At 52.2% G+C, this 26,725-nt stretch overlaps 1 protein-coding gene across 5 annotated transcripts in view; it reads left to right on the top strand.

The window, feature by feature from the left end:
- The window catches only part of FGFR1 (fibroblast growth factor receptor 1), a 74,160-nt gene extending 49,180 nt beyond the window's left edge, over window positions 1–24,980 (top strand). For 2 of the 5 annotated variants that reach the window (XM_039523308.1, XM_039523306.1), the window contains 12 exons: window positions 2,306–2,496; window positions 4,661–4,805; window positions 7,905–8,101; window positions 10,661–10,806; window positions 12,576–12,697; window positions 13,702–13,812; window positions 14,922–15,112; window positions 16,019–16,141; window positions 16,914–16,984; window positions 18,157–18,294; window positions 20,742–20,847; window positions 22,369–24,980. In XM_039523308.1, coding sequence (XP_039379242.1) covers window positions 2,306–2,496; window positions 4,661–4,805; window positions 7,905–8,101; window positions 10,661–10,806; window positions 12,576–12,697; window positions 13,702–13,812; window positions 14,922–15,112; window positions 16,019–16,141; window positions 16,914–16,984; window positions 18,157–18,294; window positions 20,742–20,847; window positions 22,369–22,545 — 1,718 coding nt within the window. In that variant the 3' untranslated portion in view covers window positions 22,546–24,980. Of the gene's footprint in view, window positions 1–2,305; window positions 2,497–3,647; window positions 3,799–4,660; window positions 4,806–7,904; window positions 8,108–10,660; window positions 10,807–12,575; window positions 12,698–13,701; window positions 13,813–14,921; window positions 15,113–16,018; window positions 16,142–16,913; window positions 16,985–18,156; window positions 18,295–20,741; window positions 20,848–22,368 lie in introns of all 5 variants that reach the window. The other 3 variants (XM_039523307.1, XM_039523305.1, XM_039523309.1) reach the window with 2 other exon arrangements.
- The last annotated feature ends 1,745 nt before the right edge of the window (window positions 24,981–26,725 follow it).

Raw genomic sequence — 26,725 nt, 5'->3', positions numbered from 1 at the left:
GTCCAAAGCTAATCCTTTGCCCACCTTCTGCTTTCAAGGGGACACATGTGATGGCACTGCCAGTGCTGCTCCATTGGAGGGACTGTTCCTTGCGGGCCTGGCTATCAAGGCAATGAGCGAACACGGAATCATAAAATCAGCCACCACAGCTCTTGCTGCTCAGAACTGCTAGTGCTTGATGTATTTCATCTCCTCTGTGCTGCTGTTCCCTTGCTGGAGGAGAGGCAAAGCCTGGGCTCTGATGCAGACTTGGTTTGCAGGCAAAGGGCTAGAGTCAGAGGGAATATCTGTGGTGGTAGGAGCTGCATGTTAGTGAGTGTGCTTTGCACGCTAGAGGATGGGTGGTGAAAGCAAAGTGTGCATAGGAGAGCAGGCCTCAAATCCCTACAGTGTCCGCATTCCCACTTGCTGCAATGGTTTACCAGCATTTACCTTGTATCCCATTGCAATCAGGCCCATAGTCTCCTCCATCCCCTTTCTTCCAAGAAGCTTCACTGAACAGAGGCCACCATTACCTCCGCACAGTGTCCGTACGTGGTACGTATCTCCTTCCGATATACACCTGTATTCCCTGCCAGCCTCGTTCTCCTGCCTTTGCACCCTTCCCAGGTGGAAATTCAAGTGTGGAGGGAGCCACAGTGAGCCAGGCTGGCTTCCAGGTGCTACCTGCAGTATCTCTAGGCACCTGCTAGGGTGGCTGCTGCATTGGTTAGAAGCACGGGCCTGTCCTTGACAGCTCCCACCAGAGCTGGGGCTCTAAATCATCAGCTTTGTCCTTTCTTTCCCCCCTTGTCAGAGAAACCAACTGTCGCTTGGCCTCTTCCTAACTCCCTCCTCAGTGATCAGCCCTGGCTGTAAACCTCCAGCTAGGCCTCAAGCGGCGCTCGGGACAGGAAACAGGCTGAGGCCTGCTCGCATCGTCAGAGAGGGCACTGCAGAAAGTGTGCAGTGTAATTCAAGGCGGATGTGAGTGCAAGCAGAGGGGAGCTCTTGGCAGGGGCTGCGCCGGTCCTGTGATATTTACTTCGGGAACTGGAGTATGATTTTAGGATACAGGGGGCCGCTCGTCAAGGTTCCTTAGCGAGAGGGATTAGAGAGGAAGGCAGCCGGTGAAGCTTTCCCTTCGTATTTTTAATAATTGACTGGCTGGGATGAAAAAGATCTTGGCTCCAGCCGCTCGCCATGAAAAAATAACCCCTTAATCCCTGTGTTGTCACCTCCCGAGTGAAGATGCGAAGGCAGTGGCTGGCGGCAGGGCCTTTCCCTGCTGCTGCCATGTGCCTAACTCTCTTTGTTTCTGGGAAGCTGAATTCGCTTCGAATCCACATCTGTCTTGTTCATGCTTGCCTGCTTTCTGACCCTCAGCAGCACGAGAGAGAGCAGGGGACTGGGACTGTGTCCCTGCCCGCATACGGGCTTGGGTTAGGGCCTACTTCGTGCTCTGGCTGAGCGTGGCGGTTTTGTTCTGGAGGCTGGGGGCAGGCCTGTGTTTTCAGTAGCTCTGCGTTGCCTCACTTGTATTGTTGGCCCATAGAGTGAGGTTATGGGTCATGCTGCTCCCAGGGCTCTGGGCTGGCCTCTTGTCCTGTTACCGTGGTCTGTCTGTCTGTCTTACGGTTTTATACTGCCATCCATCACCTGGGCATCTGACCACCTTCCATGTAAAATCAATAGCAAAGTTGAGTGGACTTCAGGGATCTCTGGCACTTCTACTTCTGCCTCCTCTCACTTTGCACACACAGAAGAGGTGTCAAAAAGTAGCTACCTAGGTAGATTTAAATGGCCTGCTTCCACCAATAGCCAGACACCAGGTCAAACCCGCCTGATAATTAACTAGATCCCTATGGGCCCAGTCCAGTGGGCAGCAAGCTCTTCCCAGGCGGCGGGAGAGGAAGCAAAAGAGGGAGTGATGCTAAATACTCTATGCCTCCACTGCTGTGCTGTCACTCAGGAGGTGCTCTCCCCTATCTGAGCTCTCGAGCAGGCTCTGGGAGGAGTGCGTTGCGTGGGGGTGGGGGTGGGATGCAAGTTTGGAACAGGGGGTGGACAGAGACATAGCCAATGATGTGCTAAGACGTCTTTTTATGTAGAATCCCAGCCACGAGTCCTCATCAAGTAATAGAATCTACAGGGTTGCAAGCAGCATTGTAAAAAATGTAGCCAAGAAAAGATAATTTCTCTAGCAAAGTGTATGTGTGTGAGATTGAGAGCGATGTCCAGGTCACCCAGAGCTGCTTTTTAGTAGCCCGCTGGACTTGGCGACCTGGTTTTGTGAGACCATCCCCTCTCTTGCCATGTCTTGCAGAGAGATCACCTCACCGGCCCATCCTCCAAGCTGGGCTGCCCGCTAACAAGACCGTGGCCCTGGGCAGCAATGTGGAGTTTGTGTGCAAAGTTTACAGCGACCCACAGCCCCACATCCAGTGGCTGAAGCACATAGAGGTCAATGGCAGCAAGATTGGACCCGATAACTTACCCTACGTGCAGATCCTGAAGGTAACGTCTCATTCTGGGTGGGCCCGTTTGGTTTCCTTTGCAGGATGAGCTGGGAGGTAGAGATGAATTGGGGGAGGAAGCCATTTGGGATGGAACTGGCATATCAGGAACGGGGCAGAGGGATGATGTTTGCTACCATTCAGACTGGGTTAGATATCAGTCTCCTGACCAGCTGAGCCAAGACGATGGGACATTCAGAGCCTTCTCCTGTTCTCTCCTCCCTGCAAAGCCTGGAGCAGAAGATAGTGGGTGGGTAGGACAGGAAGGTGCTGGTCTTTTCAGCAGAATGCGGATGAGAGATGCCCTCCCCGAAGCACCAAGTTGGACTAAATACATTGGTGTAGAGTGATGAGGGGAGCAGAGAGTGGGGTTGTCTTAACTGGCCCAGGAACAGACTGTCAGTGAAGCATTCAGTGGCCCTTGGATCTGCATGCTCAGAGATGCAGCGGGCTGGGGGAGGGTCACTCCTATTCCGTGAATTGTTATTTTTAAAATAGCGAATGTAGAAAGCAAGATAATAGCTCAGGTGAGCCCGGCTCCCTTAGCCTCCACCACAGGCTTGGAATCCCACTTCAAGAGAGCCAAGTTGCTGCACAGCAGAGAGCAGAAGCAGCTGATGCAACCCTGCCTTGTACACGTCTCTCTGCTGTGTTGTACCTAACACCAGTCTGTGCCACCTCTTAAAGCAACTCACCGTGCTCTTTATCCAGTGGTTTCATGGCCACCTTGGTACCCCACCCTGAATCTGTTCCTTGTAAAGCAGGGCATGTTCATTCATCTGAGAGCTCTGGGGGTGCCTGTGTGTTAATTCAAAGGGAGGGGAGAAAGGTTGTGCTGTTGCTGACTTCCTGCACTGGTCACCAAATTGTCATAAGCCAGTGCATCGGTCAGCTGTTTCAATGCACAAGCCCTTCTTCGTTAAACCTATAGGTACCTCCGGGCTGTGTGTGTCTGGCTTGTTATCAGACCCTTGCACTGCTGCAATCAGACACCACCACTGCTTGATATGGGAGATGGGGCACAGAGGACTTGCGCTAGTCGCTCCTTGATTCGGCTTCTGGGCAAGGCACTGATGATGTGATTTATGTTGATCTTGGGGCTGCAATGTCCAACTGTGTCAATGTGACTCCTGTGTTGTTGGTTTGTTCTAGCACTCAGGAATTAATAGCTCTGATGCGGAGGTGCTGACCCTGTATAATGTGACAGAGGCCGAGAGCGGGGAGTATATTTGTAAGGTTTCCAATTATATTGGCGAGGCTAACCAGTCTGCGTGGCTCACTGTCACCAGACCCATGGCAAAAGGTAAACTGAAGAACACCAACTGGGATCTTACTTGGACAGTCAGTCCCTAGTGGTGGAAAACAAAACTCTGGGCTCTCTTGTTTCTGCTATATTTCTGGTGCCACAAGCCATGGAAAAATACTCGCAGTGGCCAGTTTAGTTTTGTGCTCTGTGTCGCTTGCCCGCCTTCCCCTCCTGGATGTTTCTCCCCTGCGCGCTCTCACTGTATTAGCAAAACACATTGGATAGGTGCATCTAAACCATCTCAGCATCTTCCCGGTGAAACACAAGCTGTCACTTCTCGCTCCAGCTGCGTCTTTTCCAGCGCATCTGGGCTTGAGATCTTTGCTGAGTTAGATCCCCTCCAAAATAAAGACGTGATTCAGCCATATTTGCTCATGTCTCCTTGCTTTGAAACCTCGATCTATGCACCAGATCTGACTGTGACAATACAGTGTTGTGTTCTCCCCTCCATCTCACAATCTGTCACCTCCCTACCCAAAACCCACTCCTTCAGCTATGTTGTCTTCCATCATGTTTCTCTGCAATCCCATTGCCTCCCCTTGTGCAGTTTTGTCGCATGAAACTAAGCCGGCCCCTTCTTCCTGAGGTCCATTTTTCCATGCAGCCCATCACCAGCATGTTCAGATGGGCAGGAAATTCAGTTTGGTGAAGGGTTTTAACAAACATCTCCTTAGGTCAGCCTGGATCAAAGGTCGTCCTAAGGGTCTCTTTAACAGGTCTACAGTGGTCTCTCTCTGCTACCCGGGGGTCTGGCAAATGAGACACCAGGGCACGTTCCTCCCCCCTCCTCCACCTTGGTTCCTAGAAGATCTCATGTCGTTTGCTTGTCCGTTTTTTGCTTCCATTTGTTTTCTTCTAGACGGCTGGAGTTAACACAACAGACAAAGAAATGGAAGTCCTTCACTTAAGGAATGTCTCATTTGAGGATGCTGGGGAGTATACATGTTTGGCGGGTAATTCTATTGGGATCTCCCATCACTCTGCATGGTTGACAGTTCTCGAAGGTACATACTCCTCTTTCTGCTGTCCTTTCCCCACCTCATTTCCATATCTGATTAACTATGCATTGCAGCCTGGGAGAGAGCCTGGGCTTTCCCTTTCCTCCCCACCCTGAGGAAAGCACGGAGCCTGCCAGTCAGTTCTTCCACGCCTAGACACCCTGCTTCCCCAGCAAGGACAGTGCTCTCAGCCACTCTGCCCTGGTGACAAGTTAGGACTTAACCCGTCCCCAGGGTGTCTGATGCTGCACCTCCCTGTGCGGCTCCTGCTGGTGAGAATCCAAAGCAAGGAGGTAATTTAATGCTGTCTCCCACGCTGGAGCTGGCAGAAGCGTGTGCCCTCTCTGCTTGGTGCCAGGGCCCTGCCGCTCCCCACCTTGGGACGGTTCAGAATTGGTGGCCATGCCCACCCGCTCTCTCCCTGGCCGAGGCAATGCATATCTCTGATTTACGTGTAACTGGTAGTTTAGTCTGACTAGAACAGGCCGGTTCTGTCCTCTCAGGCAATGCCAGTGTTTCCCATTCCCTGTGTCCCCACACCAGCTGACCAAAGTGCCGATGCCTTAGCCCAGGGCGATAAGTGTTTCTAGGAACCACCCAGGCCTCTGGCTCCCAAGCGGCTGCCCCTTGGTTTCAGTGGAAGAGGGGATGCAGCGGGTGTCCTGGGTGGCGGTGTCACAGTGCCACATGGCAGCATCTGGAGGGAGTTTGGGAGCGGGGATTGCAGCCTATGGAGGCAGAGGAGCTCTCAGGCCCTTCTCGCCAGCCCCAGGGCAGCACGGACTGGTTCTAAAGCCATCGTGAGTGGAAGCGCTGGGCCTTTGATAGTGAGGTGAAAGAAGAGGACCATGGAGGAGGTTCCTGTTCCCCTTTGTCCCCCGAGCCCTCACAAATACAACTAAGTTAACCAATAATAAATTGGGGAAAGTGGTGGGTCAGCTGCAGTGTCCATGCCTCATGCTGCTGTCTCCCCCTTTCCTGCCCCCCACACTGACCCCCTGTGGCAGTTTGAGCATCAGTAGCCCTGGCCTTGCCCTGAGGAGGAACCTGGCCCCTGGGTGCTGGGGTTGCAGTGACAGGTGCTATTTCCTCTGCATGAGCCCTCTGCGGGCAGGTTGTGCTCCTGCTCTGGCATGGGTCTGGCTCAGCCATGCCCTGTGCATGCTGCTTCCCTTTCCCTGACAAGGCCTGATAACCGGCAGCTGCAGGAAGTTTTTGGGGTGTGCCTGGTGGTGCTTTTCATACAAAAACTTTCTCCGTTATCAGCCACTTCTCCCTTGTCAGACCTGCCCCGTTCAGAGATCTGGGATCTGAACAGGAGATGGTGGCTGCTTCTCTGCAGTGGGGTATAGCACAAAAGACTTGGACTCCCTCTAATGCCTTCTCTGAGGCTCTCTGCTTTTCTCGGGGGGGAGGGCAGGGCTGGAGGGACTTGTGTCTTAATGAACTGCAACTCCAGTGTCCTCACCGACCCGGCTGTGGTGCCGTGCGTAATACACACCACCTGGCTGCGACTGCACCGAAACTGTTCCTGAACTTCCACCACTCTCGCTGCGACTCAGCCAGGGCTTTGCTAGGAAAGAGGGGTCCTGCTGCAGTTCAGTCCCTGGGGGAGGGGGCAGGTTTTGTCTCCTGATGAAATGAAACTCTCTTTAAGGGGCTGCTAGGGACCATTTCAAAAAAGAAAACAACCCAAGCCCCTGTGGTAGTTTTTTTTTAAATGCCTGTGACTCCTGTTCAAACTGTTTGCAGTCTCACAAGGACAGTGTTTTATTTTGGCCTGTCCCAGCATTGTTCCTGGTAATTTCCCCTAGAAATCTACAGACCCAGTTCAGACTGGATAGGAAAATCCTCAAAGGTGCATGTCCCCGAATCCCTTCCTGCTCTTACCCACCACGAACGGAAAGGGAGTGTCCCCAAGCCAGGCCTGGGCCATGCCCCTCTGTACATGCTGCTTTGCAATGCTTGCATGGGTTAAAATGAAGTCGATACCATCCCCAGAAGGATCCCTGGATGCCCAGCACAGCCTCTTGCTCCCCTAACTATGGGGGGGAGGGGAGAGGGAGGGCTCTGCAGCTGCGCCTGCTCAGTCTTGTGATGGCCTAATGAGCACAGCTGGGCCACATCAGGCAGGGGCCGGCCACAGGGCCGAGGAAGCTAGCAGGCCTGTTTCTAAGCTCAGCAGCACGCTGCTCAATGCGGATGCCTGTGGATTCTCTGCCTTTCTGTGCTTGCCATACTCCAAGCCCTGCTCCAGCCTAGATTGTGCCCTGCACCCGGCCTTGTTCCAGTCCTGTCCCAGCCTCACTTGTAGCCCTGCTCCTGCCTTCCCTGATTCCAGATCATCTGGTTCTGATTCCCGACCTGCTCTGGCATTATGGCTCTGGCATTCAGACTCTGATTCTGACTCCTGCCCTGACTGCCCCTGACCCAGTCTCCAGCCACTAGCCAGGGACCCAAGGGAGGTCCCAGAAGTTCTCAGCCCAATATATCTACCCACTTTTATGTATGTTTGTAATTCTCATTTAATCCCAGCTCCTTAGAGGAGGTTACAGCCCTGCCTCCTCTCGCTACTACACTCTCAGACACGTGCATTTGTGACCTCTCTGGGCGGAGGGGCTGCATTGCCTGGCCATTTGGTCTCAAGTTCCCTCAGCTGCTTCTTTCCCACCAGCCAACATCTGCTTATGGTGGGGTGGGGCTGTGGGGGGAAACGTGGCCTTTTACATAAAGGTTTGTGCTCGTTCCTCGTGTCTCTCCAAGCTCTGGTTGGCTGAGGACCAGTGTGGCGAGGTGGCTCGAGAACACCACACGGTCACTCGTGTGCACAGAAATGCTGGGGCAGTAAGAAGGTGACTGGCCTCGGCTGGTCCCTGTTGCACGTTGGGCTGTGTGTCCTGTTCTGTTTAGACAGGGTTCAGATCCCAAGATCGCTGGAGCCAGGAGGTTTGCCTGGTTTGGACTCAGCTGTGCTTAGAGTCTCTCTGGGTCGGGATGGGAGGAATGGCCCATCCCAATCTCTGTGGGTGGGCATCGCTCCCCCCGTTCTAACACACCGCCCCGCGAAGGATTTGCAGTACTAATGCCTTGTTCACACTGACCCAGCTATTGAAGACAGGCCGGCCATGATGACCTCGCCGCTGTACCTGGAGATCATCATTTACTGCACGGGGGCCTTTCTCATCTCCTGCATGGTGGTGACCGTCATCATCTACAAGATGAAGAGCACCACCAAGAAGACCGACTTCAACAGCCAGCTGGCCGTGCACAAGCTGGCCAAGAGCATCCCGCTGCGTAGACAGGTAACAGAAAGTAGATAGGGGGTTTGTTTGCACATACTGCCTTTCCTCAGAGCCCCTGCTGCCTGCCCAGCAATGCTACCCTGACCGCCCATCCTGTCTGAGCTAGCGCAGGCCAGTGGCACTAACAGCCAGGGGAGGATCCTCTCTCTCTGGGGGTCAGGAGGAGGAACGAAGGGGAGGGGAACATGTTATTTGAGCGGCGGGGACTGAAGTGCAATCTGGATTGCTTGCAAAGCAAAGCCTCAGAGTAGGGGGTGTGGGTGGGCTTGCTAAGAGGGTTGCAGGTGGATTGGGTTAAACGCCAAGCTGATCTCTTGCCATGTTTCTAAGCTACAAAACCTCTTTAAACCCCCCAATTCTCTAAGTCAACAGACAACCACCCCTCATATACACTCTCAGGCATGCCGCTCACTAGAGAGACAAGGCGCGTGGGGTAGTATCTTTTATTGGCTCAGCTTCTGTGGGTGAGAGACACGCTTTCCTATCCCATAGCTCTCCATCAGCTGTCCACTTAACGTCTTCACTTGACCCATGTCCAAATCTCCCAGCCATGCCTCTGGTTGGGCCCCGTTCTCCCTTCCCCAGGAGTAAGCCTGGTTGGTGTGGTCGGATGACAGATCTTCCCCTGGTCCAGCCAGACTGCTGCGATCCAGAGAGCTGCCATTCCCAGTGCCGCACCTGAGCAGGATCTCCGGGGCCTGGTTGATTATGGTCCCTGGGGAAGTGTGTCCATGCAGCAGTGTGGAATTTCTTAGCTTGGGCCGGAAAGGGAAGAAGAATGAGTCAGAAAAGCCAGTGTGGCGAGGGGCAGCATGAGATGGGCACAGGGGTGGGGGCAAGTGGGCAGACTGTAATGATGGCTTTAAAAAAAAATTCCCCTAGCCCAAAAATATCTGTTCTCCCCTAGTGTTGTGTCCCATCTTTACCACAACATGTGCTAGTGGAAAAGGCACAGGATGAAGAGCCGGGGCTTTTATTTCCAGCTTGGTCATTAACCTGCTCTGTGACCTTGGGCAAGTCCCCTGCCCCCCTCTGCCTCAGTTTCCTTACCTGCAATCTGAGGCTCATGGTGCGTCCCCTCTGGTATAAGGCACATAGAGGTCTGTGGATGGAAAGGGTGTAGAAGGGTTGTTATCAGCAGGCTGTTTAAACGTGGCTGCCAAGATGTGCCACGTCAGATCTGGTTCCAGTTCACTAGAGCATGCGCAACCTGTCTCTGGAGCCGGCTCACCTGCGGGGCTTGAACCTGGGGCCCCCTGGCACAGACAAGCCCTCACCTCTCGAGCGAACAGGCCCTTTAGCACTGCACCAAATAAGAATAATTCCTGTCCTGTTAGAAACAGTGACTTGGGGCTGTCCAACCCGAGGCCCCCGTGGGGGCCCAGCCACAAAGGCATGGGAAGCTGCACTTCAAAATGCATCTTGTTCCTGTACTTCTGTGCTTATTCCTTTGTTCCTTGCTACAATCAAGGAGGTCCTAGGATCTGGGAGTGGGGCGGGAGGGGCCCTTCTCTGTATATGGGGGGTGGGAGCAACCCTGAGCAGGCGCCTCTGTGAACCTTCCCCTCTTCTCTTGGCGTTTACGGCAGGTCAGTAGGGTGATGGGGGGGATCTGGAAGGGTTTATGGCAATTTAATATTTGACGGGGGGAGCGTGGCCTACACACTGAGTGGCTGGAAGGGCTCCATGGGCCGTAGATTTTACGATATCAACACAGCCTAGAGGAAGTTAATTAGAAATAATTTAGTCCCACTCCATGTTGGAGTAATGCTAGGGGGGCCAGGATAGCAGCTAGATCTGTGTAGAACGCCGTGTTCTTCCTCTGGCGTGCAAACTGGGGGGGTTCTACACTGGGTTAGCTTTTTGGAGGGTGTCCTTGGTCTTTTCCTCAGTCCCGTGTCACAAGCCAACACCTTGTAATCAAGTCTGAAGCTCCCTGCTAAGCCCTCACCTAGATCAGCTGAAGGGGTTTGCTGCAGAGCAGAGAGAGCCCGTTACCTCCAGGGGCTGAGCGTGCTGCTCCTCCAGCACTAGGAAATGGGCGACCAAGCCCAGGAATCAGACCAGTTCGGATGGTGCAGTACAGGGCACAAGATCAGGGGTGACTCAGTTGGTCTGAGAGCTGATGTTCCTGTCCCTTCTGCTGCACCTGGGGAAGAGGGGAAAGGGGTCTGCGTCTGTGTCCATGTCCATTCTACGGCAAAAGAAGTAGTTGGGTAGAGCAGGGAAGTGGGAGCCAGGACTCCTGGCTTCCGTCCCTGGCTCTGCCACCTCAGGCAAGTCACAGCATCTGTAACTTGAGGATAACAATTCCAACCTCCTCCCAGGGGGATTGTGAGGCGTCACTGGTATTTGTAAAGCACTTTGAGGTGCCTAGAGAAGGGCCAGGCCCCTGCATGCTGCAGCAGATTCAGTACCCGAGAGAGAGGGCTTCCTCCACCTCCAGCAGGTAACTAAAGCACTTTGGTCGGCAGCTCCTCTCCTTACCAGAACCAAGCATGTCCCCACCCCAGGTGCTTCCTGAAGGTAACCCACTGTCCCTTGGCTCTCCCATTGCAGGTGTCTGCAGACTCCAGTTCCTCCATGAACTCGGGGGTGATGCTTGTCAGGCCCTCGCGGCTCTCCTCCAGTGGTACTCCAATGCTGGCAGGCGTCTCGGAATACGAGCTTCCCGAAGACCCTCGGTGGGAGCTCCCCAGGGACAGGTGATGCACTCTCTCACGCCAGGCTCTACAGAGAGGCGAGCCCGGCCTTTCTGTAGCTATCTGGCTCCTGCCTCTGATTGCAGTTCCTCCACAGCCTGATCCAAATGCTACTGAAGTCAAAGGAAAGGCTCCTGCTGGGGTCAGCAGGAGCTGGATCAGGCCCTTAGAACATCATGTCCCTTAATTATGCTAATGGAGAGGAGGACTCGTGGCTGATGTGTTCCTCCCTGAAACAGCCATTTGGGAGCGTTGCCCTCATGGTGAGCATATGCTCCCAGGGACCTATGTGCATCTCCCTCCTACCCTTGCTGCTTCCAGACCAGCAGCAGGGAGGATTGCGCATCTCCATGTGCCTGTTCTGCTGTGTCACGTCTGAAATGGGCTTCAAATACCCAAGAGAAATGACTGCTAGGTTTGCACCTTCCTGTTGATAAACCCCTCCGTGAAACCTCCGCCCCTCTCACTCCCCCAGCCGCTGCAGGTGCTCAGAATATTCCCAGCCCTGCGGAGAGATCAACCCCCACACTCAAATCTACAGAAGGTGAGGTCTTCCTGGAACATGAATCGATCTCTCTCCAGCAGCCTTAGCTGCACTGCATTGATTACAAGCTTCTCCTGAAGCTGCTGTTTTCTAATTGTATAACTCTCCATTAGAACACATCCTGATATGCAAAAAAAATCCATGCACCCTGAGCTGTGCTGGGCTCCTTAGCCCGCAGATAGACTCCTCCAGCCTGCAAAGGGCATTACGTGCGTTCCTGCTTAAAGCCTTGCTGGAGTCTGTGCTGAAGTCACTGGGGCAGTGTCACCCACACAACGTCCTCTCCCAGTCCCACGCATTCCCATCAGGAACTTGCCTCCAGGGTGGGACTTTCCCCTTTGCCTCAGTGCAGCCGCGGTTTTCCAAAGGCACTCTGTCTTATGCCTGCAACTCTGCCACCGGGACGGGGGAGGCTGCTGGGGGGCATGGCGTGGATCCGGAGGTTGCTGTCTAACTGCTCCCTGTTGGAAGCTGACACCTTGGAAAGTGCCAGCTCTCCTGGGATGATGTCTGAGGAAGGAAAACCACAGTTGGGAGCAGTTAAATCTCTAGATTTTTGCTACTTTGAACAAAAAGTGAACGTTTGGCCAGGGCTGTGTGGTGTCTGCTCCTGGATGGGAGGCAGGGTCTTTGAGCCCTACCAGGACAACTTGGTCTGGGGGTCCAAACAGGCCCAGTGCCTGGAATTCACCAGGGTCCCGTTAGCTTGGAACCAAGCAGAGCATGATGCTTCAGAGCTGCCCAACAGTCCTGGAGACTAGCTCTGTGCCAGGAGACTGGTGGGAACTTTCTCTTTGCAGCTGGATTGGATGCCACTCTGGCCAGTCTGACACAGCGTTGTATATTATGCTAGTAGCTGTCTCTCAGGCAACCCTCTTCCCCAAGCATGTTACCACCTGGCTCTGTGCTGCACTTGGGGTATGTCTCGATGCCCTGCCCGTACCCAGGGCGTATTTTTTCAAATAACCAGTGTGATCCAAAGGGGAACAGGGAGGGGGACTTTATGCTGAATGTTGCTAGTTGGGGAGCGATGCCGTCATAAGCAAGTGGCCACAGAAACATCAAGACACCCCCTGTGTCACATTGTGTCTGCCTGCCTGCAGATAGGAGCTGCATTCTTTCTGCAGAGTTACCTCTTGTGTCCTGTTCTGTGTGAGTGTCTCTCTCTCTGCAGACATGAGCTGTATCCTTCCTCCTCTGTTTTACCTTCTTCTCTCCTCTCATCTAGGCTCATCCTGGGTAAGCCTCTGGGTGAAGGCTGCTTTGGGCAGGTGGTTCTTGCTGAAGCCATCGGCCTGGACAAGGACAAGCCAAACCGAGTGACTAAGGTGGCAGTCAAGATGCTGAAGTGTAAGTAGCGGCCATAGGCACCGCAGGGTTTTCCCCAGCTTTTAACCTCTCTGAGTTGGTCTTAGTTCAGGCTAGCATCAATCCTGCTGACTTTGGGAAATGTGCCTTGGGGTGGGGAGGCAGGGGGACTGTGCATGTTTGCTGGAGGCCTGGCCTGACCCAGCCCTGTGTTCCAGAAGGGCCTCCTCTCTCTTCTGACTCTGCGCTCCCAGCGGCTGTCCCAGAGCGATAGCTTGAGGCCCGGAGAATAGCCATGGCCAAGGGCTGCACAGCACTTCCTTGTACAGCCAAGGAATAGCCTTTCACACCCAGTTTGCTCTCTCCTCGAGCCAGCATTCGTTTATCCAGACCCTCTGCAGTTCAGCCCTGCAGCAGCACGTGCTGCCCAGCAAGAGCCTGGTGCTCCCCAGCAGCTGCTCTGATGGAATCACCCTGCACAGTGTAATAGCTTCTCCAGCAATCTCTGTTTTGAGTGACAAAAAGGGCAATAAAAACTGGTTGCTTCGTGGAAGGGGCCTGTAAATAAAGGTGTATGGGGATGCTGTGGGTGGTCCCTTAAGGCCGGAGAATGGAAAGTCTCTTGTACAGATTTCACTCTATCTGATCTACCTCGTTAATCTATGCCATGCTTGTCACTGCTGTCTGAGCGCCTTTCTCACTTGAGCTCCATCTCTGCCACTCCACCTGGGAGGTGGCTGGGGAGAAATACCCAACTCCTCAAGCCCTCCCAGTCCTGGAAAGGGAGATGAACCTGAGAATGCTGGTTTAGCTGTGAATACTGCAGCACTTCAGAGACGAAATTGTTCTGATGGGGCTACCGTGAGATACGCCTGTACGTACACAGTGCGAGCCCTCTGCATCTCTGCCAAGGAGGAGGACAGAGAAAACCAAGTCTGTAAATCTAAAGCTACCTAACGGATGCTGCTGCAGACTTAGTTCTAGGCCTCGCTTTAGCTTAACCCAGCCTGAACAAACATGACCTGTGCCTTTCTTTGTGCTTTAAGCTGATGCTACGGAGAAGGATTTATCTGACCTGATATCTGAGATGGAGATGATGAAAATGATTGGCAAGCACAAGAACATCATCAACCTCCTGGGAGCCTGCACTCAGGATGGTAAGTTTTCTGTGCATGGCTGAGACTCCAGCAAACTGCTTCTCTGCTAGGACAGCAAGAATGCTGGGGGTAGCGTGGGCCTCCAGGGTGAGGTTGTAGAGGTGGAAGGATACAGGGACTTTAATCCAGATGAGTTTTGAAAATGGTTGGCCATCCCAGAGCTGTCTGAATGGGCTAGTGCCCAGTGAATGGCAGGGATAGTGTCCCTAGCCTGTTTGCCAGAAGCTGGGAATGGGCGACAGGGGATGGATCACTTGATGATAACCTGACTCTTCATTCCCTCTGGGGCACCTGGCATTGGCCACTGTCGGAAGACAGGCTACTGGGCTAGATGGACCTTTGGTCTGACCCAGTATGACTCTTCATATGAAGACCAGGGGGAGTGTGTGGCTGGCAAGGAGGGACCTCTCCTGGCAAACACTAGTGGGGTCAGAGTTGTCTGGCCATTTCTAGAGTCTCTCTGTGTTTGGGCCTGAAGGAACAGAAGGCACACTGTGCCTGAAAGCCTCTGTGAGGTATTTGTGCAGGCACGGTTGTGCATATGCGCACGCACACAGCTCACTTGATATCGGCGGTGGGGAAGAGTGGAGCAGGGCAGTTTGTTTTCACATGGCTGGAGCTGGTCACAGAGTCCGGGGGTTGGATGAGTCACGTCACACCCAGCCTGTATGTGGGCCTGGGTTTGTTTTTGTTGTGTGATTTTCTGGCTTGGAGTGCGGCTGGCTCACCACAGAGCAGGAGCAGGGCCAGTTCTTCCCCTCACACGTCAGAGGAGCAGCTTCTGACTTGCCAAAGAAGTGGTATGTGTACGTGTGTGAGTGTGCGCTGGGGACATGGGGGAGTGTACGTACGCACGCAAGATGCCTGAGCTCTGTTCTGAGCAGAGACCTTGATTCCTTGCTGTGGGTCAGCTCCTGCAGGGTTCCCCTGTTTGAAACCCCTGCCCAAGCCCACAGGCACCCCTCAGACAGACACTTCGCAGTCATGGGGTTCTGAAGGGCTTGTGCATGTGCACAATACACAGCTTAAATGCCCATGCAGCCATGTGTCCTGTGCATCCAAGCCCAAAGACTGAGACGCTCGACTTTGTCCCCTCCTGTTTGCCTTAGGTCCACTCTATGTAATCGTGGAGTATGCGTCCAAAGGCAACCTGCGGGAGTACCTGCAGGCCCGGCGGCCCCCTGGCATGGAATACTGCTACAACCCGACCCACCTCCCTGAGGAGCAGCTCTCCTTTAAGGACCTGGTGTCCTGCGCGTACCAGGTGGCCAGGGGGATGGAATACCTGGCATCCAAAAAGGTGAGCAGTGGTTGCGAGCTCCATCCCTGGGGGAGCACTCGTAGAACCCCCGTCCCTCTCAGAGCCTGGGGAGCGCAGAGGAGTGGTGATTGGGCACCTCTACAGGCCTGGATCAGTCAATGGAGGCCCTGGGTTCCTAGTCTGAATTCACCCCAAGAGATTAAAACAGCCCCTGTGACTGAAAATTCAGGTGGTGCTTGGCTGGTCTGAGTCAAATGAGTTTGGGGCTCTTGATCCCAGGATCCCCAAACCCACCCCTGCAGCTGTCACTAACTGGCCCCTTTGCCACTGAAAGGCCAAGGGAGCCGTGAAGACTGAACTCCCTTCTCCCTCTAGAGGCCTGTCCCCAAACAGAGCCAAGGACTTTACCTGGGGCCTGTGAATGTCATCCTACCATCTGTCCGGGCTCTGTGGACAAGCAGCAATCTTAGCTGTTCAGGGCTGCGGATCTGGCCTCTTTCCCCAGCATGTTGTAAATTAAAAGCCAAGCAATACAATGGCACTGAGTCCGTCTCTGCACACTCCTAGCTGGAGCGGAAGTGAGGCTGGAGCGAAGGAGGTAATTACTGAAATGAAACCCCCGTTACCTGCATTCTGTCTGGAATCAGGACACGTTTATAATGCTTGAAAGATCACTCTAACAATGGTGGAGGAGCCCCGGCCCGCTGCACGTACATCAGCAGTAAGAGAAAGAGTCTCTAGAGATTCCCATCTTGCGTTGGCCAGAGAGGGAGTAGGGCTTGGCACCTGGCTCCCCCCTTGCTGACCGTGTTTTGTGCTCTGGGATCATGGCTGTGGCCCTTTGAAGGCTGGCGGGTAGTTCAGTGCAAGGCAGTGTCTTTGCTAACACGCCAGCCAATGCAGCAGAGGAACCCCCCGGCCTAACGGGATCTCCATTCTCTTCAGTGCATCCACAGAGACCTGGCTGCCAGGAACGTCCTGGTGACAGAAGACAACGTGATGAAGATCGCAGACTTCGGCCTGGCCCGGGACATCCACCACATAGATTACTACAAGAAGACGACTAATGTGAGTGGTGCATTGGGGGAAGGGGAATGTGCTGAAGCTCCGCTTTAGAGCTAGCAGGTTTTTCCTAAGGCCTCTGCCAATATTTATAGCTTTGCTGGACACTTTCTAGGGCGGTGTCTGTACCAGAGTCCCGAGCTCTCTGAGCATGGGCTGCCGTATACATAGAGAGAGATTCTCCTTGGTACTGTAATAGCAGAATGACGTCTGCCTGGTGGGCAACGTGCCCTCTGCTCCCTTCATTCTCCCCACAGCCTGCCCTCTCTCCTCGCCCTCTGCCTCCCACACAGCTCAGTTGCCATGGCAATGAGAAGGCTGTTCTATGTTCCCAAGGCAGATGAAGTCTTGCGGCTGTGAGAGAGAAGACCCAGAGTTTCTCCTCCTGGTGCCAAGCTCCCAAACACGTGTGATCATGGAACGCTCCCTGGCCTTTCTCACAAGAGTGACGGCACTAACCAGTTAGGAGAAAGGGGTTAGACAGCTGCCATTTCCGCCCCGGAGGAGGCTGCATTTTGGTGGTGGGTGATTGTCTGTAAAGCCCTCGGGGATGGAGCACTAGACATCGTCTGTCCCTTTTACCCAGGACGAAGGTCCCTCTTTGCCAAAGAGACTTGCCCAGCGTCGGTGTCATAACTCCCGTGCTGGCGTTGCCCAGGGTGCCATGTACTGAGGCTGGGTGTCTCTGTACAATATGTTAGCCTCCCCCCCTGTAACTGCATCACGCCTGCTTTTCCTCTGGAGGCTGAATTCAGGTGGGGGCTTTCCTGCATTCCAGGGTCGCTTACCAGTGAAGTGGATGGCACCGGAGGCCTTGTTTGACCGAATATACACCCATCAGAGCGACGTGTGAGTACCCCACCGCTCCTGACAGCCATGAGGAGGTCTCTGTGTTGCAGCATGGTCCTTGCATGGCTATGTGTGCCTAGGCACAATTCAAATGATAGGCTAGATTAGGGCCATCTGGGTTGTGGGAGGAGCTATACCAAAATCACTGTTCCAGGGAACTGTTTTTCCTCTCCCCACTCTCATGGATAACACCTGCCTCTCTCCAACATGCTGAGCGTTCTCCACTGCAAACAGATGTGCAGCTGGACTCCGAATGAAGCTCCATATCGCTGACCCATCCACACTGCTCTCCCAGCACACCTGCTGTATCACATCGTGGTGGGACTCTGTCTGCATGTCTCCCCTTCATATGTAACCATCGGCCTGCCAAGCAGCCTCTCCATAAGCCTCCTTTGTGTTGAGTATTTTCCCAAAGGTGAAAAGTCCCAGATGTGATTCATCTTAATCTAATGAAACAATAATTGTCATAAGCAGACACGATGTTTTGAGTCTAAATGATCTGGCAGAAGGGCTTGTTTGTCTTCCAAATGCCACTGAATTAGAGCTGCCAATCCCAGCTCTTCACTTTCCTGCGAAGATCTTTTAAGTCATCGAAAGCTTTTAAACTCTCTCCTGTCCGATGCCTTCCGACACCGAACATTTGGAGGCTACATTCTGCTCTCAGCTGCCTGCTGTGAGGCTGTCAAAGCCAGCCCGCTTGCGCTAGTGGAACTGGAAGCTGAATTTGGCACTTGGGCTAAGGTTTTTCACAAGAGCCCAGCCATTTTTGGATGCCCAGCCTGAGACATCTTGCAGGGGCCAGATTTTCACAGCGTGGGTGCTCAGCGTTTTCTGAAGAACAGGCCTCTTTAAGATATGTCAAATTGGACACCCCAAATCACTAATCACTTATGCAGACCATGGCCTTGGTGTCCTAACAAGGGGCAAGGCATAGTGCACTAGGACTGTGACTTACTTCCGCTGCGCTGGGTGGACCCAGTGGGTTGTGTTCTCAGTGGGTAGCACTGATGTTGTTCTTGTGAGCTAGTGATGCACACTCCTGGCACAGGCGTTCTCCCCTCTCTGTGTCTGCAGCTGCCCAGAGGAGCTATGTGTCAGGCAGAGGGATGGGTTGCAAGGTGGTGTGGTGGGAGCTGTGCCTTTTCGATACTGTGTTTTTGTGTCTGGAGCAGGTGGTCCTTTGGCGTGCTGCTGTGGGAGATCTTCACGCTGGGAGGCTCGCCGTACCCCGGGGTGCCCGTTGAGGAGCTCTTCAAGTTGTTGAAAGAAGGCCACAGAATGGACAAGCCCAGCAACTGCACCAATGAGCTGTAAGTGCAGCTCTCTGCCAGGGAGCAAAGCTCGGGTGGGGAAGGAGGTGCAGAGTCCTGACTGATGTTACCTGTCCCCTCCCCTGCTTTGTGCCAGGACCTTCACTGACAGATGAGTGTCAGGGGAAATTGATTTAGGGATTGTCAGCACATGACAGTTAATCCAGAATAAAGTAGGGTGTGAATTTAAAGCAGATTAACTGTTCCCAGATTAACTCCATGTGTGGACACCCTTATTCAGGAATTTGAGTGCCTCATTGTGAATTAGCTTAATCTGCTGGGGAAGTGGATTAAGCTAGTTTGGAATAATTGGGACTAACTCCCCGTGTGTAGACAAGCCCTTAGAGCCCACTGGCAAGCCTTGGGTTCTTGATTCGGGGTATGGCTACACTTGCGAGTTGCAGCGCTGGTGGAGGCTTTCCAGCGCTGCAATTAGTAAGTGTCCACACCTGCAGGGCACATCCAGCGCTGCAACTCCCTGGCTGCAGCGCTGGCCGTACACCTGGCTCAGCATGGGGAATAAAGATTGCAGCGCTGGTGCTGCAGCGCTGGTCATCAAGTGTGGCCACACACCAGCGCTGTTATTGGCCTCCAGGGTATTAGCAGATATCCCAGAATGCTTTTATAAATTACTCTCTTTGTTTTGTTATGCAGCCTCTCTTTGTTTTGTTGTTAACTCGGAGCTCCGTTGATCCGTTGATCCCGGAGCTGCTTATCTACAAACACAGCTCCTGTTTGCTGTGATCAATCTGTGAACAATCAAATGAGATAATGAGGCAGGCAGGGAGTGAGTGTTTGCTTGACAGAAACGGGGCAGAGGGGAGAAAGGGAGTCCGTTGGCTGCAGGCTGTTTGCAGTTAAGAGTTAAGGGTAAGGGATCAGGAACATGTTCTGATTTTTCAAGGCAGGAAGGTAACACACAGTGTTGGCTCCAAAAATCCACTCTCTCTCTCTCGCCCACTCCCTGTCACACTACGCCCCACCCCATCCCCCTCTTTTGAAAAGCACGTTGCTGCCACTTGAATGCTGGGATAGCTGCCCATAATGCATCACTCCCAACAGTGCTGCAAATGCTGCAAATGTGGCCACACACCAGCGCTGGTAGCTGTGAGTGTGGCCACACACCAGCGCTGGCCCTGCACAGCTGGACGACCAGCGCTGCAGATTTGTAAGAGTAGCCATACCCTCAGACCAGAACTCTGAGCTGCGTGGTTCTGAGGAAGGAGGGGCTCTGGGCTGCTGCAGGGTTTTGATTTAGATTAACTTGGTTCTCCTGGCTGCCCCAGCGCAGAAGCAGCTTTCAGCCCAGCATCCTTATTGCTAGTCTCATGGGCTGGTGGTTCGTTAGCTGGACATGTCCTTGAAGTAAACAGCCTTGGAAAAATGAGGAGGAGAGGAGGGGAATCTTTTCCAGAACTCAGAGTTAGAAGATGACCCTCCAGGAACGTGCTGATGGCGGAAGTCCCCTCCCTGACTTCTCATCTCAGCTTCGAGTGTCTCCAGCGATGGCCATTCCTTCCCCTCGTCTGGCAGCCTGTGCCATCCCCAGCCTGTTCACAGCTCGCTGCTTTTCTTCCTCCTGTAAAACCTACATTTCTCCTGCTGCAACTTCAGCTCTTTCCATCCTCTGTGCGATGTTTGTTGGCGGATCTGGGGACGGAGCACTCTCCTCAGCCCTGCCCCTGCCCGGCTTGTTCCAGCTCCTCTTCCTAACCTGGGTCCTTTCTATACTGCTCCTTGCTGGACTTTCACCCATTTGTTTTATGTCCCTTCCTCCAGCCCAAGGATCCTGGGGCTGCAGCAAAGCCAGAGCTCAGCAAAACAGCCACGGGTTTTATTGCGGAGATCGGCAGAGCCCATATTAAAAGTCAGCCTCCTCAGCAGTGCAAGCAGCACCGCCGAGAGCTGAGTGGCAGGGGCACGTTATGGGCAATGGCAGATGTTCCGAGTTATTTTCCCAGCAGTTCCCAGCCCTGCAGAAATCTCAGCTAAATCTGTTTGCAATAATCAACATCTTGCAAGAGAGAATCCCAGCTTGACCCCAGAGCAGGGACGAACTTAGCCTTTAGTTATATCCTCCTCTTAGAACAAGCCACAGTGTCCTTCCCAGGGTGCCCAGCCTGGGATGTGTGCGGGGGATCATCTTCTTTTAATGAAAAGGATTAACGCTAACATCTCTGATTCTGCCCTGGCTCACTGCAGCCTGGGTGGCCCACAGAGTCCCCAAGGAGACAGCAGCTCCCCATGTGCTGCCCTCTGTTTTGATCTGTGTGAGGGACCAGAAGCCCTGAGGGCTGCAGCTTTTGTGGTGGGCTGGTTGCGCCCTGCTCCGTGTCACTCAGGTTTGGGGCTGCTGTTCTGTGCCCTGGGCTCTAGCAGACAGACTAGCCAGCTAGGAATTGTCCCCAGGACGCTTGTTCAGTCTCCTCCTACTCCTCTGTTTCCAGATACATGATGATGCGAGATTGCTGGCACGCAGTCCCATCCCAGAGACCCACCTTTAAGCAGCTGGTAGAAGACTTGGATAGGATCGTGGCCATGACCTCCAACCAGGTAACACATGGAGCAAATAATTAAGCAATCAATTTGCAAACGCCTAGAAGATAATAAGGTGATAAGTAACAGTCAGCATGCATTTGTCAAGAACAAATCGTGTCAAACCAACCTGATAGCTTTCTTTGACAGGGTAACAAGCCTTGTGGCTAGGGGGGAGCAATAGATGTGATATATCTTGTCTTTAGTAAAGCTTTTGATACTGTCTCACGTTACCGTCTCATAAACAAACTAGAGAAATGCAACCTAGATGGAGCTACTATAAGGTGGGTGCAAAACTGGTTGGAAAACCATTCCCAGAGAGTAGTTATCAGTAGTTCACAGTCATGCTGGAAGAGCATATCAAGTGGGGTCCTGCATGGATCAGGTCTGGGTATGGTTCTGGTCAATATCTTCATCAATGTTTTAGATAATGGTATAGAGAGTACACTTCTAAAGTTTGCGGATGATACCAAGCTGGAAAGCGTTGCAAATTCTTTGGAGGATAGGATTATAATTCAAAATGATCTGGACAAACTGGAGAAATGGTCTGAAGTAAATAGGATAAAATTCAATAAGGACAAATGCAAAGTGCTCCACTTAGGAAGGAACAATCAATTGCACACACACAAAATGGGAAATGACTGCCTGGGATGGAATACTGCGGAAAGGGATCTGGGGGTTATAGTGGATCACAAGCTAAATATGAGTCTTCCGCTCTACTCTGCGCTGATTAAGCTTCAATTGGAGTATTGTGTCCAGTTCTGGGTGCCACATTTCAGAAACGATGTAGACAAATTGGAGAAAGTCCAGAGAAGAGCAACAAATATGATTAGAGGTCTAGAAAACATGACCTATGAGGGAAGATTGAAAAAACTGGATTTGTTTAGTCTGGAGAAGAGAAGACTGAGGGGGGACATGATAACAGTTTTTGAGTACATAAAAGGTTACAAGGAGGAGGGAGAAAAATTGTTCTTCTTAACCCCTGAGGGCAGGACAAGAAGCAATGGGCTTAAATTGCAGCAAGGGAGGTTTAGGTTGGACATTAGGAAAAACTTTCTAACTGTCAGAGTGGTTAAGCACTGGAATAAAGAGTAGATTAGACAAAAACGTGTCAGGGATGGTCTAGATAATCCTTAGTCCTGCCATGAGTGCAGGGGACTGGACTAGATGACCTCGCGAGGTCCCTTCCAGTGCTATGATTCTATGCCTTTTCCAGAATAAAACTCTCCCATAGCCCTCTTTACGGGGAGACTTTCAAATTCAGAGTCTCTGCATCATCTACCCCCACTTGGCACCCTCAGTCCAGAAGTGAGCGAGCTGGAGTTGTTGGCTCCATGCAGCATGCTTGCTGGTGCCTGTGGGTATCGTTGGGAGTTCCATGCCCAAGCCTGCCCTGCCCACTAGGGCAAAGGTTCCCTCGCGTGTCCTGGCGCGGCTCTGCTTGTTTCTTTAGTGTAGTGTGCTCATTGCATGGCCTCTTCTAACCTGGGTTCCAGATTCTTGGTCTGAGCTGTGTCCCTGGGATTTTGTCCCCTCCAGGAATACCTGGATCTTTCCATGCCGCTGGACCAGTATTCTCCCAGTTTCCCAGACACCCGCAGCTCCACTTGTTCCTCGGGGGAGGACTCAGTTTTTTCCCATGATCCCCTTCCAGACGAACCTTGTCTTCCCAAGTACCCGCATCAGCACGCCAACGGTGGACTTAAACGACGCTGAGTCTGGGACTTCCATGCAACAGACTGACAACTCTGTGTGTGTGCGTGTGTGTTTGCATGCATCTCTGCTATCCAGCCTGCTGCCAGGAAGCTGTCTGTGCAGCCATCCATCACTTTTAGCTATTGCGTAAAGGATTTCTAGACACATCTCCCGTCACCAAATCCACCAATGTCTCATGCCAGCTTTACCAGCCACGTAAGCTGTGAACTGTCTGCACCTCAAAGGTTTGTTTTTTATTTCCCTTCCATGCAATCTGTGCTTGAATAGTTCCAGTGGACTAAAACTGAACCCCACTCTTTGGCCAGTGGCCAGACGGAGAACCAGCTGCGGGCTCCCTCTCCTGGAGCCAGTCAATAATGTGCATTCCCTTCTTTGCAAGCGATTGACAGACTGACATTCCCAAGGAGGAGGACATGGAAACCTGGGCTATCTTTGTGTTCTTTTATACTTGCAAACCCACACGATCCAAACTTCGACAGTTCAATAAGCTAATGCCAGTACTGAGTGCAGCTCCACCAGCAGTGAAGAAGTGCAGGCTGGGAAATCATAATGCGTCGGAAGCATCTCTGTCTGGGATGCTGCGGGAACCCTAGCTTGGTGGTTATTGCTATGTGAGATGGTTTGAAGACTGGCCAATGGCTTATTAATTCCAATACTTAATTTGCTTTGCTGACCAAACACATGGTACGTTGGAAGTGGCCAGACGCAGCATATACCCCGGCTCAGTACTGATAGTGGAGGAAGCAGCCAAATATACCAGTGCTAAAAACAAACAAACAAAAAGAAATCTTGTGTACATAGCTACAAATATGTATAAATATGAATATATATTTACATGTCTTTTTAAAAGGGTTGTTACCAGAGATATACCAGTTTGGTAGTAAGTTACTAGTGGCTGGTAGAGATCAGTTGCTATAAAAAAAAAAAGTTCATATATTTTGCTACTTTTGCTGTTTTTATTTTTTTAAATTATGTTCTAAACCTATTTCAGTTTAGGTCCCTCAATAAAAATTGCTGCTGCTTCAGTTTTATATGGGGTTGTATTAAACAGTAATAATAATAATATTAATGACAATGTTTGCTGCCTTTCGGGAATATGTTGTCATTGTATAAATGGCCTTTTCTGCCTTCTCACTCCTCGACCCCCATGTAAATCCCTCTGTTGGCATCTGGTGCTGGGTTCTGGATCTGAGGGGCCCTTCTGGACTTGGGCACAGCTTGTGAAGCACTCGGATCACCATATTGGTGCGTGAGTGTGTCATAGTGACGTGCTGGAGAGCCACTGTGATCTGTATTTTAAACAGAGGGCTTAGGACACTGCCAGTGACAGAGCTGGGACTCTGCCCGTGTGGGGAGGGGCAAAGCGCCTTTCCCAGCAATAGCCATAGGCGTTTGTCGGAAGCATGAATAACCCACACCCCATACCTGAGTCGGGGAGGCCTTTGTCATAGCTGAGTTGGTTCCCTGCTGTGTGCCTTGCGTGGAGAGAGCAGGGAATACTGAGCCAGCATCAATAGTGTTTAGCCACCTCCGATCCTGCTTTGCAATGTACATTCCAGCCACACTCCAAGCCTGCTTCAATCTCTTCCCATCCCTGTCTCTGAATCCGCTCCTCGTTGCTCCTGCCACCCACTCTGATTGCAGCCCTTGGTCTAGAGTGTGGAGTGCAGGGGCTGGTGAGCCCCTGTCTCTCCTCCACCGTGGCGTGGCGAGGTGCTCTGCTTCCTCGAATGAACTCCTTGAGTGCCTTAAACGCACCTGGTACAGCTGCACGGTGCGGATGAGGAGATCTGCAGGGAGGAGCACTGTAGATTCTTTCTTTCCAGTGGAAGGCCAAAGGAAGCTCCCTTCCAAAGCAGAATAAGAGGTGTCCTTGTCCTTGTTCCGGGGCAGGTTCCTTGCAGATGCTCAGCAAGGAAGGTCGGCCAGTGGTTTTGTGTGTCTTTGAACACTCTTTTTCCAGTGACACTTTCAGTTCTTAGAAACCCCAGCCCTGCCTTGTATTGGAAACCCCAGCCGTGGTTAGCATGGAGATAAACCTGGGCTGCTTAGCTTGGGCTGCGGAAGGGAATAGTGCATTTTTGTTGGGGTTTTTCTTACACGAGGCCACATCCTTAATTGGCTTCTCCTTGTGCCAGACCCTGCTCTTCATTGAACTCCACATTACCCGTGTTAGCAAACTCACCCTCTTAGCTGCAGGCACTGAAGGCCGAGTCCAGATTCCCCACCCTCTCGCCGCCTGGAGCAGTTCCTCCGGGGGAAGGGTGCCTTCGTGCTGTGGCAGACACCCAGGAGCAGGAGCCCTTCCCTCCTCACAGGCATTTCAAACTCCAGAGCCAGGATGCTATTACTTGAAAAGTTTATTTTGCCTTTGTACGGAGAAATATTATTGTTCTAAGCTCTTCTGTAATGAATCTGGAATTCTTGTAATTATTAAAGACTTTAACCAAGAGGTTTGATACAGCCTTGCAGTTTATACCAGCTCTGGTGGGAGGCGTCTCTTGGATGGCTTGTGCGCTCTCTAATTCCTGTGAGCAGGGAGGTGGGGCAGGAGGGAGGGGACGGGTACAGACACAGCTGCTATTGGCATTGCGACCAGGTGAAAAGGTTGCTCCTTTGGATTTCAAGTACTCTTGAGTATATACGGCCACCTTCTTTACCTGGCTTTGGGAGAAATTAAATTGGGAGAGGGCGGGGAAGAGGGAGGGAGGGAGGGAATCTGTATGGCTGCTCTGAGCAATTCAGCCTGATATGGGACCTTCCCAGCATTCTCAGACAACCAGGAGAGCATGGAGCAAAGGCTTCAGGGTTCTGGAAGGTCCTAATGGAGGATGCTGCATCAGGTCCTTTGGGAGAAGGCTTTGTGGCTAGGCCACAGGACACATGGGTTCTGCTGCTGGCCTGCTGGGTGACATAATCGCTCAGCCAAGGACTCGGTAGCTGCCGCCTCCTGCTTTGGTGTTGGCTGGGGCTCAGCAGAGAGGCAGCGCTGACCTGAGCCAACAGAAAACAATGTTCAATCTTAAAGGAACATGTGGTAAGCGGGTTAAAATTAGTATTTTGGGGCAAGGAATGTATCCTCGTCTGTGTGTACAGCGCCCAGCGAGCCATGAGCCTGATTGGGCCCGTGGGCACTACTGGAGCATAGTAGATACCAACGGATTTCTATAGCACTTTTGTTCAGCTTAGGGCTCCGCTTGGCCTAGCAGCAGCCAGCCTGGCAGTGGCCCCTTGCTCTGCCATTGGAATGCAGCCCAACGAGGGTTTGAAAAACACTGGACAATGGCTGCTTGAGAACTATCAACATCTGCCTGGTGACTTTGAGTATTGCACATAAAACCTTTTGTCAGGAGATGGCTGGGTTACTCCTAGGCAGCAGGAGACATGGTGCGAACTGCTATGAGGTAAGCCACAAAGATACTCGAGTCCAGCTTGGGGCGGAGTTCACATTAGGACCTCATGCCAAAAGCCCAGTTGTGTGTTCATTGACTATCTGCATAAACAAGTATCTTCTTGCTAACTTTTCCCCTTGCTGGATCATTGTGAATCCTCTAGCTTTGCTCTTTGTGGTGTGTCCTGAGTTTCAGCATGGTTTCTTTTCTGTGTCCCTGACTGGCTGAGCCTATGCTGTGGGATCACTGCCCAACTCTGCAGAAGGCAATTTTCCCTTGGGGTAGGGGCAGAAAGTTAACCTAACTTTGAACCAACTGGAGAAATCCAGGGCGGAGACAGGTGACCCTCATTCTCCCAGCCTGTGTGTGGGTGACTGGTAGGCATTGGCTTAAGATGATTTCACCCTTGATTGTTCCCCAGGCCATTGGGAACAGTCTAGTGATTTTATACTTTGGCTTACATGTTGTGTGCCAGTTTTAGGAGGAAAAATTCTAATGTGGGGTCAAAAATTACTAGTTGTTTTTTTGTGGGGAAACTTTTTGTTAAATTGTTTTTTCAAAATTTCCCCAAAATTTTTTTTCATTGCTTCATTCATTGGAAAACCATAACAAGGTAGCCATTGTTCATCTTGGTCAGAAAAACACATTTAATCCAAAAAATATTTTGATGGAAAATATTGCCTACCTGTGTCTAGACAGTTCCCCTTGGGTTGAAGTTCCATGGTACTGCAGAAAAAAGCTCTGTCTTCTCCTGTCATCTGCCCCGGCCTCTCACACGGTGTGAGACA

Source organism: Mauremys reevesii, linkage group 2 (genome assembly GCF_016161935.1).
Source record: "Mauremys reevesii isolate NIE-2019 linkage group 2, ASM1616193v1, whole genome shotgun sequence".
In the NCBI taxonomy this organism is placed as follows: domain Eukaryota; kingdom Metazoa; phylum Chordata; order Testudines; family Geoemydidae; genus Mauremys; species Mauremys reevesii.
Note: the sequence above shows the minus strand (reverse complement) of the source record. Positions and strands in the feature narration are given on the sequence as shown.